Consider the following 19,381-nt stretch of genomic DNA (forward strand, 5'->3'; position numbering starts at 1 on the left):
TATGAAATATAGGAACTCAGATTGTCTTACTTTAAATCTTTGTGGCAGTCTTGTATTGAATAGTCTATCTATTCAACTCTGTTGAATTGAAAATTGAAATTTTTTCCTCTTTGTCAATCAGAAGTAACTTAGATTTTTTTGTGTGTGTTTTTCAAGCTGAAAAAGATATAATGGGCATTACCAGTGATGGGTCCTGGATAAGACTAGTAATAGAGTTTTACACTTTTAGATATGAATGCAGAAGTAGGTGAGATACAATGTTCAGATGCATATAAGTACATTATTAGTGATTTAAGTGTTCTTGAGATTTTGATATAATGGTCGTCTCTAAAATCTATCCAAATTTTATATTTTAAATGATTGAAAGATTGAACCATTTACAAAGATGTAAATGCTATAAAAATGCTATAAGTATATGAAGATATGATAAATATGAGTACATCATTTCATTCACTTCCTATTCATCGACCATGAGTTGCAACTTAAAATGGCTACAAAGACTTTAAAAACCCAATTAGCAACTTGTATTCACATAACACCTGTTTCTGAGAGTCTGAGAGCACTTTGCTTCATTCCTGTATGTTTTCAGTATTATAATTAATTCTCACTATGTCCTCATGATGGTTGTTTTTGTTGTTAATATTTGTTAAAAACATCATTGTGCTTTCAGCAGAGGTTTTAGACATGCACTTTTTTGTAACTGAAAGGTACCCTGATCTTCCCTCATTCCCCACTTCTTATTTTATGTCTAGGAAAATGAGGCTGAAGAAGTTCTTAATGACTTCTCAGTTCTGAAGTTTGGAGTGGGTAGTGGGAGTGTGTGGTGAGTATAGAACTCAAGTTCCATCTTGAGACTCATGGCACAGAAATACATCGTCTTTCAACTCAGAGGCCCCAGAGCTTATAGAAACATCCTCAGAGAATTCTGAGAATTTTCTGGGCTTTGTAGCATCCTCAGTCCCCATGGCTACACTGTGGGGCGAGAGGCTTTGCTAATTCCCCAGCTAGTTTCAGAATATAGGGCTACTACTGCAAACCACTTAGAGCTCCCCAAATGGCCCCATTCAGCAGGCTGGCTGGGTCTTGTCAGTTTCTGCACCAAATGATTATATGTAAATAATGGTTCTAGGATTATCAGTGTGTTTTTTTCTCTCTGCTCCCTAAAAACAACATAAAAATGTATTTATTACATGTCTGTTGGGTCCTCTAAGGTAGCAGTCTTTGTCAGAGAGAATGAGATGGACACAGTTCCTGCTCGCGGGGAATTTGTAATATATTGCTATAGTTTAAGTCTCCAAAATTGCTCCGTCAAGCAACCTGGATCTCTTAGGAACATAATGCCCCTTTTCTTGTAAAGAACATTTATGTGTTTGTAGGTACTTCTTCATATGATTTCTCATTTTTGATAACAGCCATCATAGCTACCATTTATTTACTGCTGTGACTGGCTGGAGTCCGTGGTCATTGCTTCATGATATACATTATCATTATTCCCAAAAGCCAAGATGAAGGAAATGAGACTCAGAGTGGTACTTGTCCAAGCCAGTGTCCACACATGTCATGAGTGGAGAAACCAGGTTTCACATTGGCACTTGTCTTCTAATAGCATTCTTCTTTAATTGTTTAGCTCTGAGGGTTAAGGTAGGTAAGGGTAGAATTTCTCAGCCTTGGTACTATTGACATTTTTGTGTATGGGACTGTCCTGTACATTGTGAGACATTTAGCAGACTCTCTGGTGTCTACTCACAAGATTCTACTAGCAAACCCCCCATCCCTGCGGTTGTGACAGATTCCAGACATTGCCTAATGTCTGCTGATGGGCAAAACTGCCCCCATTTGAGAACCAGTGGGTTACTTAGGGAGTAAGACGGGGAGTCTAACTTTTATTTTCTTCTAGGTAGCCACTTTTGCCAAGAGCACTTACTAAGTTAACATAACGTTGCCATTGAATAAATGCCACCTTTATTATAGTTAGGATTTCTATATGTACATCCCAATCTATTCCTGATTCTTTATTGTTTCTTTGATCTACTTACTGATTTTTGTGCCAGAACCGTGTTATTTTGATAATAAATTTACAATGTATGTTAACATCTAGTAGGGCACTATTCTTTTTTTTTTCTTTCTTTCTTTTTTTTTGACAGAGTCTCACTCTGTCACCAAGCTGGAGTACAGCGGCGCAATCTCAGCTCACTGCAACCTCTGCCTCCCAGGTTCAAGTGATTCTCCTGCCTCAGCCTCCCGAGTAGCTGGGATTACAGGCATGCGCCACCACACCCAGCTAATTTTTTTGTATTTTTAGTAGAGACGGAGTTTCACCATGTTGGCCAGGATGGTCTCAATCTCCTGACCTCATGATCCGCCCACATCGGCCTCCCAAAGTGCTGGGATTACAGGTGTGAGCTACCACGCCCGGCCAGGGCGCTATTCTTTTTTAGGATCTTGACAACTTTTGGACATTGATTTTTCCATATAAAGCCTGAAGTAATTTTCTTCGGTTCCTGGTAACCTCTGTTGAAATTGTAGTTATATTAACATACTAATTTAAGAAGAATTTCCACCTTGTGTTTTCAAGAACGTAATGTTCAATATTATTGTTGGAGGTAAATTTTATTTCAGAACTTCATAATAATTCTGGAAAATTCTATGTACTATGTAAACAGTGGTTATTACCAAAGTGGGGTAGACATATTTAATGTTGAAGGAGAACTGAGGTGTTCATTTTTATATATTTTATTGAAAAATTAGGAAAGAGGCCGGGCGCGGTGGCTCAAGCCTGTAATCCCAGCACTTTGGGAGGCCGAGATGGGCGGATCACGAGGTCAGAAGATCGAGACCATCCTGGCTAACACGGTGAAACCCCGTCTCTACTAAAAAAAATACAAAAAACTAGCCGGGCGAGGTGGCGGGCGCCTGTAGTCCCAGCTACTCAGGAGGTTGAGGCAGGATAATGGCTTGAACCCGGGAGGTGGAGCTTGCAGTGAGCTGAGATCCGGCCACTGCACTCCAGCCTGGGCGACAGAGCGAGACTCTGCCTCAAAAAAAAAAAAAGGAAAGAGATGATGTATCATAATATTTAGCATTCAGGTTGAAGGTGGTGTCCTGGCTTGACGTGTACGTCAGAGGTCACCTGTGCTGTGTGGAGCAGGAGGGGCTGCAGAAGGGCTTGGTTCAGGGAAGCACTTTCAACTGAGATGTCAGTGAGGTGAATTAGTGGATCGCTTTTGGTAATTTTAGCTAAATTAACTCTCATGAAATATACACGTGGCTTTAAAAATTTTCTATGAAGTGACTGTAGATTGAAGAGAATACCAGTAATGTAAATGTAAAATCCTCTCTCTCTCATGCACACCTGCAGAAATGGCTACACTGACCCATCTCTCCCTGTAAGAGCTTTGTGGGACACAGTGTGAGATTAAAACACAATGTTGGGCCGGGCACGGGGGCTCACACCTGTAGTCCCAGCACTTTGGGAGACCAAGGCAGGTGGATTACGAGGTCAGGAGATCGAGACCATCCCGGCTAACACAGTGAAACCCTGTCTCTACTAAAAATACAACAAATTATCTGGGCATGGTGGCAGGTGCCTGTAGTCCCAGCTACTCGGGAAGCTGAGACAGGAGGATGGTGTGAACCCAGGAGGTGGAGCTTGCAGTGAGCGGAGACCGTGCCACTACACTCCAACCTGGGTGACAGAGCAAGACTCCGTCTCAAAAAAAAAAAAAAAAAAAAAAGAAAAGTGGATTATAGTTCCATTATTCTCAACAATGAATCTCGTTTCAAGTGTATATTTTGCCTTGAGGTATTAGCTATTAATAGTGTGAACTCACTGTGATCATCATTATAAAATATTGCTTGTTTCATCATTTCTCATGTTTACGATTTTCTGTTTTGTATGTTTTGTTTTATAACATGTGTAAGATGTTAGTACAGTGGTACTCAGGAATTTTTTTCTGGCAGGCTGTGTGATCAGAAAAATTTGGAGACAATTGATCCACTCAGCATTTGAGACTCGCTGGAACTGGTGGTTCCTGAAGCAGTCGGAATCTTGCTACTCAAAGTGTGATCCATGGACCAGCAGCAGCAGCATCACCTGAGAGTTCTTAGAGATGGAGACTCTCAGGCCTACCCAGACCTGTCGAATCAGAGTCTGTTCTTTAACAAGGTTCCAGATGATTTGTACACACATTAAACTTTAAGAACAGATTTAAGCTGAGTTTTCCTGTAACACAGCCATTAGCCATGTATAGCCATTTAAATTGTTAAAATTAAGTAAGATTAAAAATTCAGTTCTTCAGTTGCACTGGCTGCATTTCAGGTGCTCAGTAGCAAAACATGGGTAGTGACTATTTTACTGGACTGTACAGATATAGAACATTTCTCTCACCTAACTCAATTAGGGGGTATAGGTGGGATGTTTTAGAAAAGAAGAAAACAATCAGCAAAGTTTAATGTGGAACATGTGTGTTCAGTGCACATAGAGAAGAGGTTTCTTGTAACCTAACTGGACAGGGCTCATGAGAGAGTCTTATGAACATCATTCCTATGTTGCTTTGCTAATTATTATCCGTGTGTTTTTTAATAATAGCAAAAAGCTATTATTGCTATTTTTGTTTGCAGATATGTGACTTTTCTGAACCAGTAAATGTCAGGCAGACTGCTTTTATTCAGTGTTCTATTTGCGTTAAAATATTATTAATTATGCATCGCTACTAATATTAGTTCTTTCTACATCAGTCAATGTAAAGGAGGGCCTTGCAGCATCGCAGAGAAAGCAGGACCCTCCCCCAGCTCCCATTCTGTGTGGCTGCTCTCCTCTTTTCTGTAGCCCAGCTCGCTGGGGATTGAAATTCTTTCACAACTCCATTAGACAGGGAGCACCGAGGCAAAGTTTGTCTGTTTTCCTCTTGGTCTTTACAATTAACAGTACACTCCTTGTAGTGCACAGTGGCTGATGGTTTGTCTCCCAGGGAGCCAGCCCTGACAGTAAGCGGCGAGATAGGATGATTTCTCTAGAATAAATAGCAGGATCGGATAGTTAAATGTCCCCAGTAATGTGTCCCCAGTAGGCGTGCACAGCTCCCTGAGAGAGTGTGTGGTGGGAGTATCATTTGCACATCTCCCCCGTCATGTCCAGAATATTCCCAGAGATACCAAACTCTTTTCAACAGAAGTGCTGAATGTCTTTTGTGGAAGGGGAAGGGAATGTTGGAAGAAAGGACAATGACTCATCTGTGGGTAAATTCTCCTCCTTCGTTGTGCTTCCTACTTCACAACTCCCCTGGGGGACCCTATACTGAGGTGCGTTATTTAAAGATTCGCTAGGATTTTTACTTGACTATTTTTTCTTCAAGTATTTCTTCAGTTTTGCTGTAGTGGAAACTTTTAACTCCAACAGCCTCATTGCATTTGTGTAGATTTGGTTCATTTTGCAAAGAGGTTCATAAAATTATGGGAAACCTTTTCCCTATTGTACTGGGAGCATCTTTGGGAAGGTTCAGGTTATTCCTCTGCCCACAACCACCACCAATTGCAGGGACAAGAAATATTGCCCTTCCATCTGCCCACTCCCTTCGACAAAAATCTCAGCACAGTTCTCATTGCTGCTGTCCTAAAATATACTTCCCCTCTTCCTGCATCATACACACTGCCGCCTGCTTCGTCTTCCCAGAATCTGTCGTAGTATCTTTCTAAGGCCACCCGTGACTCTTCTGTACTTCACAGTTAAGGCGAGTACCATCCTTTCTCACTAACTTTGTTTCCCACTATTCTGCCCCGGTCACTGCAGAGCCCACAGTCACAGACTCGTTCTAACAGTGGATTCACCCACACATTCCCTAGGCTTGCCGTGACAGCCCCTGCTGAGTTACAGGCAACCCGCACCTTCACACACCTTTTGCCTAACTGACCTATTTATTATTTCCATCATATAACTCATGCTTTTCTCAATCTAGGTCTTCACTAATTTCTGTTCTCAGGCCTAGAATGTCCTTTTATCCATTGTCCCATGACTAACTTCCATACAGACTCAAAGACTCAGCTCACACGCGCCTTGCTCCTTCAATTTTCCCCTGATCCTTGACACTGGAAATAATTGAATTCTCATAGCACTTCTGTTTATATACAGTCTATCTAGACTTGAGGGCAGGATCTAGACTTGAGAGCAGCGCCTTCAATCCCTCATATGTGGTCAGCAGCCAAGCAGGTGATGGATAGGTGAATGAATAAGTGGAGATTTTTATTGTCATTAGTTATGCATAAGTTAATGAAACTAGGAATAGCCTTCTTTTTCTTTCATTGACAAATCTCTTTCAGATCTATAGCTCAGTTCTCTCCCTAATACTTCTTTAAAAAAAAAAAACTGTTCTGATTATTCTATCTGAGCTTGGTGTTGCTTTGGGAAACAAAATCTTAAAATTCCTTCCTGTTTCCCAGAGATAGAGAATTTGTTTCTGTCAACTGACATTTAGTATTTTTTTTTTTCCTGGCTGGAGAAGTGCCTAGTAATCTGTTTGTGTTTGTCACCATTTCTTTTGATTATTTCTAAATGAAGCAAAAATAACCCATTGATGAACTGCACATTCTCTCTCCTTTTCATAATGTCCTGGGAAAAAGAAGACATCGTTTAAACTGATGGTCTTTGAAGAGATCTAAGGGGTTTATGAGCTGAAATGGGATTTATTACATGTTTATTATTTAAAAGTTATGTGTATCATAGTTTTTAGTCACATACTTACTTTTTAGAAGTATAGTTTATAATAATTTTTCGACAGGCAATTGTTTTTTAGTGGCCTCATTTTAGATCTTCTCATGAGACCAAAATGCATATTCAACTTACTACTTGGCACTTTGTCATGATTTGAGGGTTAACTGTTTTGCCCGTGACAATCACCAATATTTAAAGCACGCATAAGCAGTAGCAGTACTTGTTACAAAAATGCTATTTTAACGTCTTAGGAAAGGGTTAGGTCCCACCACTGTGAGAGCAGAGTGAGGGGCTGTTTCAATGGGTCAGACAAGGCTGGGCACGGTTGCTCACGCCTGTAATCCCAGAACTTTGGGATGCCGAACTGGAGGATCACTTGAGCCCAGGAATTTGAGACCAGCCTGGGCAACATGGCAAAACCCTGTCTCTATAAAAAATATAAATATTAGCTGGGTGTGGTGGTGCACGCCTGTAGTCCCAGCTACTCAGGAGGGTGAGGTGGGAGGATTGCTTGAGCCTGGAAGGCCAAAGCTGCAGGCTTTTATATGAGAACAAAATGTCTAGATTATGTGCTTTGGTTTCAGAAAGAATCTTTCACTCATTGCCCATAGGCCTTTGAATGTGCGGCCCTCGTTTGGCCCTCTGACCCTTCCTCTGCCTGGAGAATGACTACACCACCCTTGGCAGACGCTGGGGTGGTGGTGAGTGAAGATCTCCAGGTACGTCTCTGAGTTTGCACACAGTTTTCATTACAGTTGATGTTTGTGTATGAGTAATGAGGTCAGCCTGACACAGAATAGGTGGTCTTTTAATATGTTCTGAAATAACGCTGACATCTGTGGCCAGTTGTGTTGACATTTGAATTTCTCCGGCATGTGGGCACGTAGACTCTTTGCTGTCTCCTTCCTTGCAGTTAGGAAAGGCTCATGTACAGGTGCTCAGTGTCCAAATCTACTTTCATATGTTTGTTTGACCAGCATTATTTAGTGTGTATGTGCTTTTTTCACTTGTTCACATTCAGTTTTGGCCCAAGTTCTGGATATAAGGTGTTAAAGAAAGGAGGACTGTTTGGAATGACAGAGAAGTTCTGGAGGCCGGGTGCAGTGGCTGATGCCTGTGTTCCCAGCACTTTGAGAGACCAGCCTGGGCAACATAGGGAGAACTCATCTTTACTAAAATTCAAAAAAAAATTAGCCAGACATTGTAGCATGTGCCTGTAGTCCCACCTACTTGCGGGGCTGAGGTGGGAGGATTGCTTGAGCCCAGGAAATTGAGGCTGCAGTGAGCCCTTGATCATGCCACTACACTTCAGCCTAGGCAACAGAGTGAGACCCTGTCTCAAAAAAGAAAGAAAGAAAAACAAGTTCTGGAAATGGATAGTGATGGCAGTTGCACAACATTGCGAATGTACTTAATGCCACTGAATTGTACACTTAAAAATGATTAAAATGGTAAATGTTATGTGATGTGTATATTACCATAATAAAAAAAATTTAAAAAGTAAGGAAAGCAAGAAGTTGGAAGTAGTTTTGAGTTTTTCTAACCAGAGGAAGCACAGACCCCATTCTTCTATTTCATTATCCCTGGTCTTTTTCCTTGAAGGTTTATTTTCCTCTTAGAATACAAGAGTCCACATTACTCATCTCTATAAGTCATTCTGTCTATTTTTCCCTTTTCCATGGACTTGTTCAGTTATGTCCCAAGGAAAATCTCTAGGAGAGTGGCAGATACAACATACCCTGCCTAGGAATAAGTTGAGATGTAACAGAAAAGTTGCAAAGGTATTACAGAGAATTCTCATATGCACTTCCCCACGTTTCCCACCACCGTTAATATCTTACATTACCATACTATGTTTGTGAAACTAAGAAATTGACATTGGTACTTCACTATTAATTAAACTGTAGATTTTTATCATTTTTCTGTTAATGTCCTTTTTCAGTTCTAGGATCCAATCCAGGGTACTACACTGCATTTAGTTGTCATCTTGTGATGGCTTTTTAAAACTTAACGGGGCTCAGATGTCTTAGTGGCTTCTCCATTGCCTCCAGCAATCAGAACAACTCTGCTTATGTGCATTGTTAAAACTGTGTTGCTACACTGTAAAGATCTGAGTTCATTTTGTCTTATTCATTCTTGATTTTCAGGAAATCACATCTCTGCCCATAGTATCTTTTTATTCTCACTTCTTTCAGAAAATTCCTTTGGAATGGTGAAGTAGAGCCTCTCAAATCTCCAGTGCTCTGTATAAGAGGGGGTCCCAAGATGTGAGATGGGTCAGAGCTCTTTTTAGTTCATTTTTCCCCAGGCCGTTTCTGAGAAATGACTCAGCAGCAAGATGATGATTTTTTTTTTCAAGGAGCCAAGCTATTCTAAACCCAAATCAACATTTAAATTTGACAATCTGCCCAATTTATATGATTATCTGCTAGATAATCATATAAACAGATTAACAGATTTCTTCACACCTATTTGCACAGGGTATATGAAATCCAGTTTTCCTCTTGGGATTTCAAGAGGATAAGGAAATTGGAGAGATTATACATTTGTTAATTGAGGAAATTGACAGGATGTCTCATACCCTTCTCCTTGACTTGCTCCCTTGATTTAACTTCCAGGAAAACAAACATGTTCTCTTGGTTTTCTTCCTTCTTCCCTGGTTATTCTTTTTTTAGCTCTTTGGCTGTTTTATCCTCTTTTTTCCCCATCCTCTTCATGCTGGAGGGTCCCAAAATTAAATTCTTAACCCTTCTCTCGCTACATTAATGGAGATCTCATCTAGCCTCATGCTTTAAGTAATACCCGGAGGCTGATGACTCCCAAATTTATATCTCTAGCTGCCTTTCCTGCAGTCCAGACTGTTCTCCTGCCATTCAGACTTGAGTATATATATTCAAGTATATATATATACACTCAACCGTCTACCACACATCTCAACTTGGATGTCTTCTGGATATGTCATATTCAACATATCTGAAACTTGAGTTATCTTTCTTCTCCCACTAAGCCTGTGCCACCCAACCCTTCCCCATCATAGTTCTGACAAAGTCATCCATTCTCCCAGTTGCTAAGGCAAAGATCCTTGGAGTCATCTTTATCTGCTTTCCTCCTTCCACACCCCACAACCTGTTCGTATGAAAATCTTGAAGGTTTTACCTTGGAAATATAACTGGAACCCAGCATTTCTCACTGCTGCTAGGACACTGTTGCCAACCCAGTCTAAGCCACCATCATCTCCTGCCTGGACCACTTAGAGGGGCTCCTGGCTGCCCCTTACAGCCAGAGAGATCCTTTTTAAAACTCACCATATCATGTCACTTCTCTGTTCCATACCCTCCATGGACTTCCTCTGTCCTTCTGAGTAAGAGCCACTGTCTTCACCGTGGCCTGAATGTCTGTACTATCCAGCTCCCCTGAGGCTCTCCAACTGTGTCTTCCTCCCTGCGCCCTTCTGCACTGAGCCCCAGCCACAGGGCTTCTCTGCATGACCTCAGCTTAGGGCCTTTGCATGGGCTGTTGTTCCCTCTGCCTGGAGAGCTCATGCCCTGGATATTACCATGGTCCAGTTCCTTGCCTCCTGGAAGTCTTTATTCCAAATTTCACCTCTTCAGTGCAGCCATCCTGACCACCCTCATTAAAACCACAACTGTCTCCCTGCTGCCCCTGCCATTTACCTTACCCTGCTCTCTTTCTTTTTTCCTTTCCTTTTCTTTCTTCTTTTTCTTTCTTTCTTTCCTTTTCTTTTCTTTCTTCTTTTTCTTTCTTTCTTTCCATTTTTTTTTTTTTTTTGAGATGGGGTCTCACTCTGTTGCTCAGGCTGGAGTGCAATGGTGCCATCTTGGCTCACTACAACCTCCGCCTCCCAGGTTTAAGCAATTCTGTCTCAGCCTCCCAAGTAACTGGAATTACAGACATGCACCACCACGCCTGGCTAATTTTTGTATTTTTAGTAGAGACAGTGTTTTGCCATGTTGGCCAGTCTGGGCTCTAACCCCTGACCTCAGATGATCCTCCCACCTCGGCCTCCCGAAGTGCTAGGATTACTGGCGTGAGCAACCGTGCCCAGCCCTTTTCTTTTTTTTTTCCAAGACTTCCCACCATTGGGTATACTCTGATAGGTGCTCATGCATGTCTGTTGCTTATTGTCTTTCTCCTCCTATTAGATTGTTAGCTCCATGAAGGCAGAGATTTTGTTTCTTCTATCTATTGATGAATGCTAAAGTATAGTACCTGACACAGTAGTAGTTTGGTCCATATTTAATGAATGAATGAGTAATTATGAACTGTGAAATGTGCTAGGAAGGAAAAGTAAGAACACAATTATAGGTGATCATAATAGATCTGTAGCAGGTAGGATTTGTTGAGCCTGGATGTTGTACCTCTGTGCTAAGGGCTTTGCTTCTTTTTGTCCTATTTAATCCTTACAGCAATGTTAAGAGATAGCTCCGTATAATATCCCATTCAATAGTGAAAGAAACTGAAGCACGGAAAGTTTAATTGCCCAAAGGCTCCCAGCTGGTGTATTACCTACCTCTAGTTAGCTCTAGCACCAGTAGCCTCTAACTAGTAAATCTGTTGGAATTTACCAAGTTGGGGATGGTGAGTGATTGGGAAGCATATTTTATTATTAGTCATGCTCTCCTCAGAGTGTCTTTATTGAATTGGACAGTGCTTACTGTTAATTTCCAGATAAAGTAGGCTGGGTGGCGGGGGGAGGGGGGGGCTTTTGCTGTTAGTCAACCCTGCGTGCATCCCCAGAAATGCATTCTGTGTTTTCTTTTTCTTACTGTTTAAAATCAGATATCTCTGTCCTTTCCAAAAGGGGAAGCCATCTGGACTTCTGTCCAGGGGAAGTTGGGTGGTTTCCCATATTCTCTTCCAGGATGATACAATGACGTGGCCCTTTGGGGAGCATACCTGGTATTTCCACTACCCCATAGGAAGGTGGCAATGCCTGCTCAGCCGGGAGTTTCAGGTTAATGCTTCTTTCATAGAAACTAGGTTGATAGCAGAATATTTATTCCTTTGTCCTGTGGTATCTTGGACAGCCAGGCCACAGCCCCTGGAAGTCACTTCTAGGACATGTCCACTTCTGTCTCCCAGGGTGGTCCCTGCCCTCAGGGACACAGAACACGCCTCACCTGATGGAGGCTGCTGTCAGATGTCTGGCTGAATTTTGTGGGTTTGGGCCTAGTCCTGGCCACCAGTGGGTGGCCTGTTCTAAGCATGAAACTGCCATGTCTTCCTCCCCAGGAACTGTATTTGTTTTCTTTTTTCTTTTTCTTTTTTTTTTTTTGGTGTTCGTTTTCTATGCTCTGTAATAACTTATAACGAATTTCATGGTTCAAAATGGTACATATTTATTATCATATGGTTTCTGTAGTTTATCAGGGTTCTTTGCTTCAGGATTTTATCAGGCTGTAATATCAGTGTTGGCTGGGGCTGCAGTCTCATCAGAGCCTCAACTGAGGAAAGCCCCACTTCCAGTCTCCCTCAGTTTGTTGGCAGGATTCATCTCCTTGTAGCTGTAGGACTGGGATCTCTGTTTTCTTGCAGCTGTTAGCCAGGGGCTATCCGTAGTTTCTTGCCATGTGGCTCTCTCCTTCTTCCTGACAGCTTTCTTCTTCAAAGCCAGTAAGGGATTCTCTAGCTCAGAGGGAGTCATATAACATAAAGCCATGACAGGAGCGACATCCATCACCTTTACCATGTTTTATTGAGTAGACACAAGTCACAGGCCCTGCCCCGACTCAAAGGGCTGGATTGCCCAAAAGTGTGAACACCAGGAGGTGGGGATTTGGGGGAGGGTCATCTTAGGGTGTATTTGCCACAACAACCATGGTCCTCCCACCACCACCTCACTTCCCCACCTCCAGTGCTGAGAAGCCCAGAAACTCCCTCTGACAGCCCTAAAGGACTTTGCTAGTGGATTTAATGCTGTTTTTCATAGGATTAGTGGCAAGGAGAGAGTTTCTGTGTGACTGTGCCTTCTGCCTTCAGCTCCTCCTCTGTGAGGCCACAGCTGCACCATCACAGAGTGCTGACTTCAAGGCTTGGCAGCCAGCATCTGTCCTCGAGGGGTTTAGGGGTATTTCCCCCGTCCTGTCCCTTTCGGTCATTCTTCAGTGTTATAATCCTTTCATTTCAAATTGAGGAGCTAATTCTCAAAGGCAGGGGAATGCCTATTACTTGCTCACCTATTCCCCAATATGCATTGGATTTGCTTTTCCAAGAAACCATAGGCTGAGATGTAATTTTCCATGGTTCATCTAAAAAATGTGTAATGCCTATTTTTCTTGATCTTCTGTGCTCCTTTCAGTTCAAATGTAACTGAGTTAATTATTTGATTAAATGAACCAGAGCTTCCTTTCTTGTTATGGAACTTCTTGTTCCAGAACCAAAGATGGTACTTATTAGATTCTATGCTACAGATGATTCCCTAGAATCGATCTGGGCTGTGAGTTGCTTACAGACAGACTTGTCTTCCTTTTGTTCATCCTGTGAACGTTGTACTTAATGGACACAGCATTGACTTGGTCTTTTCGTTTGAAAAGTTTTTTAGTCTATTCGTTTGAAATCTCAGTGGATATTTCTAAATAACCTCATATAGACTGACATTAGTTTCCATGTAACAGAGCAGCTGGATTTTAGATTTTAGAACCCCCTTCCCTCATCCTGATTTTTGTTGTTTGAGACCTCACATGATACGTATGACAGTGTGTCTTGACCAAGTCTTCTTTTTCAAAAGTCTGGAATCATCTGCCTTAGTTCCTCTTAATAGGTCTTTTGTTTAGGGAGGAAATTAAAACATGAGTCTAGTCTCTGACCAAGTATTAAGGCGAAAAGGTTAGGGTTCAGAATTGGTTTATTCTTTTGGAATTAGTTTGTCCCAGATTGAAATCAGTTTATTCTTTCACATTTTGAATGTGTGCACCACAGTGCCCTACCTTTGGAAGGGTATGTTGGAAGGAAAAATAAAAATAAGCTATTGAAGTTTGCTTATCAAATCACAGTGGCACACTTGGGGAAAACCAAACCCTCTTTCATTTTTTTCACTTTTAAATTTAAGGTGAATCATACACAGATGGTTAATGGTAGCCTAATTGCTTTTAATGCTATATAAGAATCTTAGAAATTCATTTAAAATGTTACAGCAAATACACAGTTAGAAACTGGTGAGATGCATGTACCTCAGGAGTTCAGTGTGGAAGCACCTGCTGTATGGATTTTCTGGACAGTCCTGCTCTCACAGGGGCTGCAGGGGCCCCTCTTCGGTAGAGCAGCCTCGTAAGTGGGCCAGGAGGGCTCTGCTCCCTCCTCCACCAGTGCGGATGAGCTGTGTACATGACGAGCCCTGGACAAGGAGCTGGGAACCTTGGTCTCTAATTCCCACTCCCCAATACCACAAGCCACCCAGGAGAGAGAGCACATTCTGCCAGCCCGTAGCTGCAGTACCACTCTTGTTGCCATATGCCTGGCTGGGCCGAGGAATCCCCTTCAATTTCTCACAACCACGTGGCTTCCGCTAGAGTGTCGTACAGGAGCCCTGCCTGTGAATGGTCGTGAAGTGGTGGAATTTCCTCCTGGTGAGCTCTTGCTGCTGGCTGTCCTGAATGGGTGCAGTTCTGAACTGTGCTGTATCACAGGGATGTCTGTGTGGTGGTGCTTTGGAAGGCAGTCCCTGTGTGCAGAGATGGCAGGGTGTGCTGGGAAGCCTCTCCTTTGACAGCAAGACCGCAGGCCTTCACCTCAGACAGCCCTTTACACCCACACTGTTTTCCCAGAATTTCTTTTAGTTGCTTGGTAGTCTTTCTTTAATGCATCTTCAATTGCGATAGATTTTGTCAAATTGCCCTCTAAAGGGGTTGAACCCTTTTAAAGTCTTTTTAAAATTAATTTTTAATTTTCTAAGTGATATAGGAATATATCCTTTTCATTTAAAAATGAAAAAAATTAGGGATTATGGCTAAAGTCACTTTTGATCACCACCCCCACATCCATACCATAATCACCTAGCCCCAGTTCCCACATAAGCCCTCCCCATTCCCCAGGGGTACCTGCTATTATTGGTTTGGTGTATGTCTTGCTTGTGCTTTTTCTGTGCCCTGGCAGATATAAACCAATGGGAAATAGACATTACTGGAGTGAGCGCTTGTATGTGTGTGTATGTGTGTGTGTGTAACATGTAAGCTGTATTGTACCAAACCCATCATTCTATAATGATGTGTTTTACACGATGCTGCATCTTGGAGGTCTTTCTATGATGTGGATCTGTATATATTAATTGAGTAGTTTCCATAAACTATTTTTCATCAGTGCCTTTTTGGCATTACTTTCAGGAAAGAATTTGGGGCTTCATTAAAGACCCAGTGATTCTTTTTTTAAAAAAAATAATATGCATCTGGGCACAGTGACTCACGTCTGTAATCCCAGCACTTTGGGAGGCCAAGGCGGGCGGATCACCTGAGGTCAGGAGTTCCAGACCAGCCTGTCCAACATGGTGAAACCCCGTCTCTACTAAAAATACAAAAATTAGCCAGGCGTGGTAGTGGGCGCCCATGATCCCAGCTATTCGGGAGGCTGAGGCAGGAGAATTGCTTGAACCCGGGAGGTGGGGGTTGCAGTGAGCCAAGATCGCATCATTGCATTCCAGCCTGGGTGACAAGAGTGAGACTGTCTCCAAATTATGCAAGATATTAATCTGTTTGTGTGTGTGCTTTTCTTTCTCTTCAGATCTCAGAAGAGTGATCTTCACAATGAAGGCTACATCTTGGAATTAGATTGCTGTTCCTCCTTAGACCACCTGACAGACCAGAAACTCATCCCAGAGTTCATTAAGAAGGTGAGCGCTGCAGTCAGGGTACCGTTGAAGAGGTTTGCGAGTGTTCACCTGAGTGAACAGGCAGGGAGCTGGCTTAGGGCAGAGGCCATGCAAAAGCTGTGACCTAAACCTTGGGCAGCCCCACAGGGGAGCAGCCGTCTCCAGAGTGGACTCTGGAACAAGATGGCTAACCCCTCCTCCCCAGGCATGCAGGAGCCTGGGTCCTGTCTTTCCCAGCTGGAGTGGGGTTAACAGCTGACAGAGCTCCAGGCCAGCACCAGACCTCCTTTCAAACCCTCAAGGTGATGTGACTTCCCAGACCCCACCTTCCTTTTATCTGTGGGTCTTCATTGCTGCAAGCCCCCTTCCCTTCCTAGTGTGGGAGCATGCCAGAGTCCTGGGCCACCCACATTCGATCGTACCAGGGAAAACTGCCTAGTTGTAGGGAATTCATATCTGCCCAGAAATATGTCTGGTTTTGAACCTTTCTTCATGCCATATGAGGTTTTGTGCCCAACCGTAGGGTCTACTTGAGTTTTAATAGGACATTTACTACAGAAGGAATGTCCCAGCCCCAAACTGGGGCTGAGTTCACTGCTTGATGCTTATCTTGTTCTTTCTTACCCAGTGTTCCCTAGTAATTGACAATTCCCCACCCCATACAGGTGATTGTGATTTGAGGTCCAATCAGCCAATTAGGGAATTTGTTAATAAATATTGTCAGCTGTCAGCTTTGGGCCAGGAATAGTACCAGATGCTGGGATACAGAGACTAAAACAGCCGAACTAGTGAGTTTTACCAGCGGGAAGTGGCCGGAGCTGAGGAGCAAGGGGATCCAGAAGGTACCTGAAGCCGAGATGGGAAGGATGACGGGGTGTCTTTGGGGATGCGGCTGTGCTCGGGCAGGCTGGGGAGCCCTCCAAACAGGGAACAGTGTACATGAGGGCCTGAGGCAGGAGGGAGCGAGAGGAATCAAAAGAACACCGGGGGAGAGTGAGGGTCGGGAGAAGAGGCCAGAGACAGCTGGGACTGGACTGTAAAGGCAGCGGGAAGGCGTTGAGAGGAATTTTGTAGAACAGTGAAATGATTAGGTTGTCCCTTTAAAGGAGATTTGTTTCCCTGCTGCCACCCTCCCTTCAACATGTATTGAGTGTTCAGGTTCCGGGGACTCTGGGAGTAGCCACTCATGTATGGCTCATGTGTGGGTCTATGGGCCATAGACCAGGAGCCGGATGATCTCTGAGGTCAGAATTTCTGGTAATTTTACGAGGATGAGGGAGGCTCTTTCTACTCTGGTAGAATTCAGATTATTATTTAAGAAATGGGGTGTGGGGCAAGTAGCTTTTGTTCACATATGCATAAGCCTGAGAACACAAGTGTTTTTATAACTGATGTAGCTTTCTATAGAAATAGAGCCATCTTTGTTTGGATTGCTGCAAATAATCAACTTGTATAGGGACATCCTAGAGATAGAATTTACCCTATGATCTGAATACCAGGAAAAACTCATTTTAGAAATGGTTTTGTAATTAAGACTCAGATGCTTGGAATATTTGAGGGGTTAGTGGGTAAAAGGAAGGCATGAGGCGCTGCCCACTCTCAAATATGCTCTTTAAAAACATGTGATTTGAGGCTGGGCACAGTGGCTTAGCCTGTAATCCCAACACTTTGGGAGGCTGAGACAAAAGGATTGCTTGAGCCCAGGAGTTTGAGATTAGACTGGGCAACATAGTGAGACCCCCCATCTCTGTGAAAAAAGAAAAAAAAGTCTTTTTAAAAAGCCGAGCATGGTGGTGCTTGACTATATTCCTAGCTACTCTAGAGGCTAGGAGAGGCGGGAGAATTGCTTGAGCCCAGGAGTTTGAGACCACAGTGAGCTATGATTGCACCACTGCACTCCAGCCTGGGTGACAGAGTAAGACCCAGTCTCTTAAAAGAAAGAAAACATATGAGTTGATATGAGTTGGTGACTTTGTCTTAACCAAATTAGGGCATTGCATGACTGACCCACTGAGACAGTGGTCCTGTCTCAGTTCTTCAGGAAACAGCCCGATTTGCGGGCTACTGGGGTATCGTTTCTGTAGTACCCAAGTGGAGATGTACATCTGTCCAATGGAAAATGCCTTCAAAGTTAGGGTTTTTATGCCCTGAAGGACATTAGCCAGTCTTTATTTTAACTTTTATACCAGCATTCTTTTTTTCCCCACTGAGTATGTGTGTATACACACGTGTATCTGATGATTCATCAGGTAATTTGTTAAGTAAATGACACCTGCTCATTCTGTATTTGTAGAATAAGTCCTTAACACTGTCAGTAGGTTCTTGGAAACTGACTTTTAGTGAAACAGCATACAGAAGGTCCTCCATTTCATTCAATGTGGTTTAGTTTTAACCTTGAGAAGAAAATTGGTTTTATTTGTCATTTTGCTCAAAGTCTCAGTTTCCAGGAACCTATTGATAACATTAAGTGAATACTTATAGTATAAGAATTCTGTTCTTAACGTTTTGAAAATAATATGCTTTAAAGCCCATCATATCATCCTGCTACTGTTATACACTTGGTTTTTAAATAAGACAGACTGGACAGCTTGCACACCAGGGCAGCAGTGAGATTTCTGACCTGGAGTGCCTCCAAATGTCTATCCCAGAGTTCCATCTCTGTTCCTCTAAACAGAAATGTGGCTTATGGTCATTCCTGCCTTGGAGGAGCCAGGTGTGTTGAGGTTGCCCCTCCATTAGCCCCCGCATTGTCTGTCAGTGGACAGGGCTGGACTTGGAAAGACCCAGCATTTCTCGCTGTCATTGCTGGCTGTGGTTTTAGTTTCTAGTCCAGTTGCCATGACAACAAGAAGTGGGATAAAATAATGGGACTGGGCCCTCTTCCCCCTACTCCTCTCTTCTGTTGCTGGCCGTAATTTCTAAAGAAAATACCACCTCTGTGTGCAAAGAGCAGAGGACAACTCCATGTACTTCTCCAGTGCCCAGGGCTATTCCAACTGATGGCTGAATTTTACATGTGTAAATTTTTCTGTCATCACACCAGGTAGAAGACCACAGGTGCTTCCCAGGAAGAACGCTAAAAACCATTTGTGGGTTTTTTTCATTGCAAATATTTAATGAATAGCTTTGGCCGTATTTATATATATGTAGTGGTGACACTTGTTAATTGCCGTTCAGTTAGGTCAAGATGAAGCTGTGTCATTGGTTGCCTTAGATGCAGTCATTGCTTTCTATCTGGGTCATTATTTTGTGTGAAATAATGGCTCCTATTCCTATGACAAGTAGATTCATCTTAGGATGAGATGGTAATTAACTCGTTTTGTCATAGTACCATCATGCAGGACAGGTTCATATTCTTCTCTGCAGATTAGAATTAAACTCAAAATGATTAGATTTTTTTATAAGAACAATGCCCCAGTATTATTTTTCCACCAAATGTTTTAAATTAGCAGAACCTTTGGATAGAGGACATGGATAGGAGGGAAAGAAGATTTCATTATTTCTCAATTAGGAAAAGTAAAGTCATTTGTGTGTGTATCATGTAAAATTAGCTGAAGACGCCGTAATTTACGCCCCTCGCCATCATGACTTTTCAGAGAGTGTGAAGGGAGTTGTGTAAAGATGACGATGACTCCATTCCTTTTGATGTGGTCTGACACTTTCTCTGAGTGCTCTAGCTGGTCAAATGAAATCTACGTTACTGCATTTTGTTTTCTCCTGTTGTGTCCTGCTGTGCTCCATCCTACTGGCCCTTTATGGAAATTAGTTATTATGGACAACAGAACATTTAAAATGCAGAGTTATGGGCAGACTTGGAGACATTTTCTTTCTAAGTCCTAGAGCCGAATGCTTGA

At 42.6% G+C, this 19,381-nt stretch overlaps 1 protein-coding gene across 10 annotated transcripts in view; it reads left to right on the top strand.

Annotated features, from left to right (window-relative positions):
* Window positions 1–19,381, top strand: part of RFTN1 (raftlin, lipid raft linker 1) — a 203,084-nt gene that overhangs the window by 94,448 nt on the left and 89,255 nt on the right. For all 10 annotated transcript variants that reach the window (XM_045387000.3, XM_045387006.2, XM_074030926.1 and 7 more), the window contains exon 4: window positions 15,440–15,548. In XM_045387000.3, coding sequence (XP_045242935.3) covers window positions 15,440–15,548 — 109 coding nt within the window. The remainder of the gene's footprint in view (window positions 1–15,439; window positions 15,549–19,381) is intronic.

This window comes from Macaca fascicularis, chromosome 2 (genome assembly GCF_037993035.2).
Source record: "Macaca fascicularis isolate 582-1 chromosome 2, T2T-MFA8v1.1".
Classification (NCBI taxonomy): Eukaryota; Metazoa; Chordata; class Mammalia; order Primates; family Cercopithecidae; genus Macaca; species Macaca fascicularis.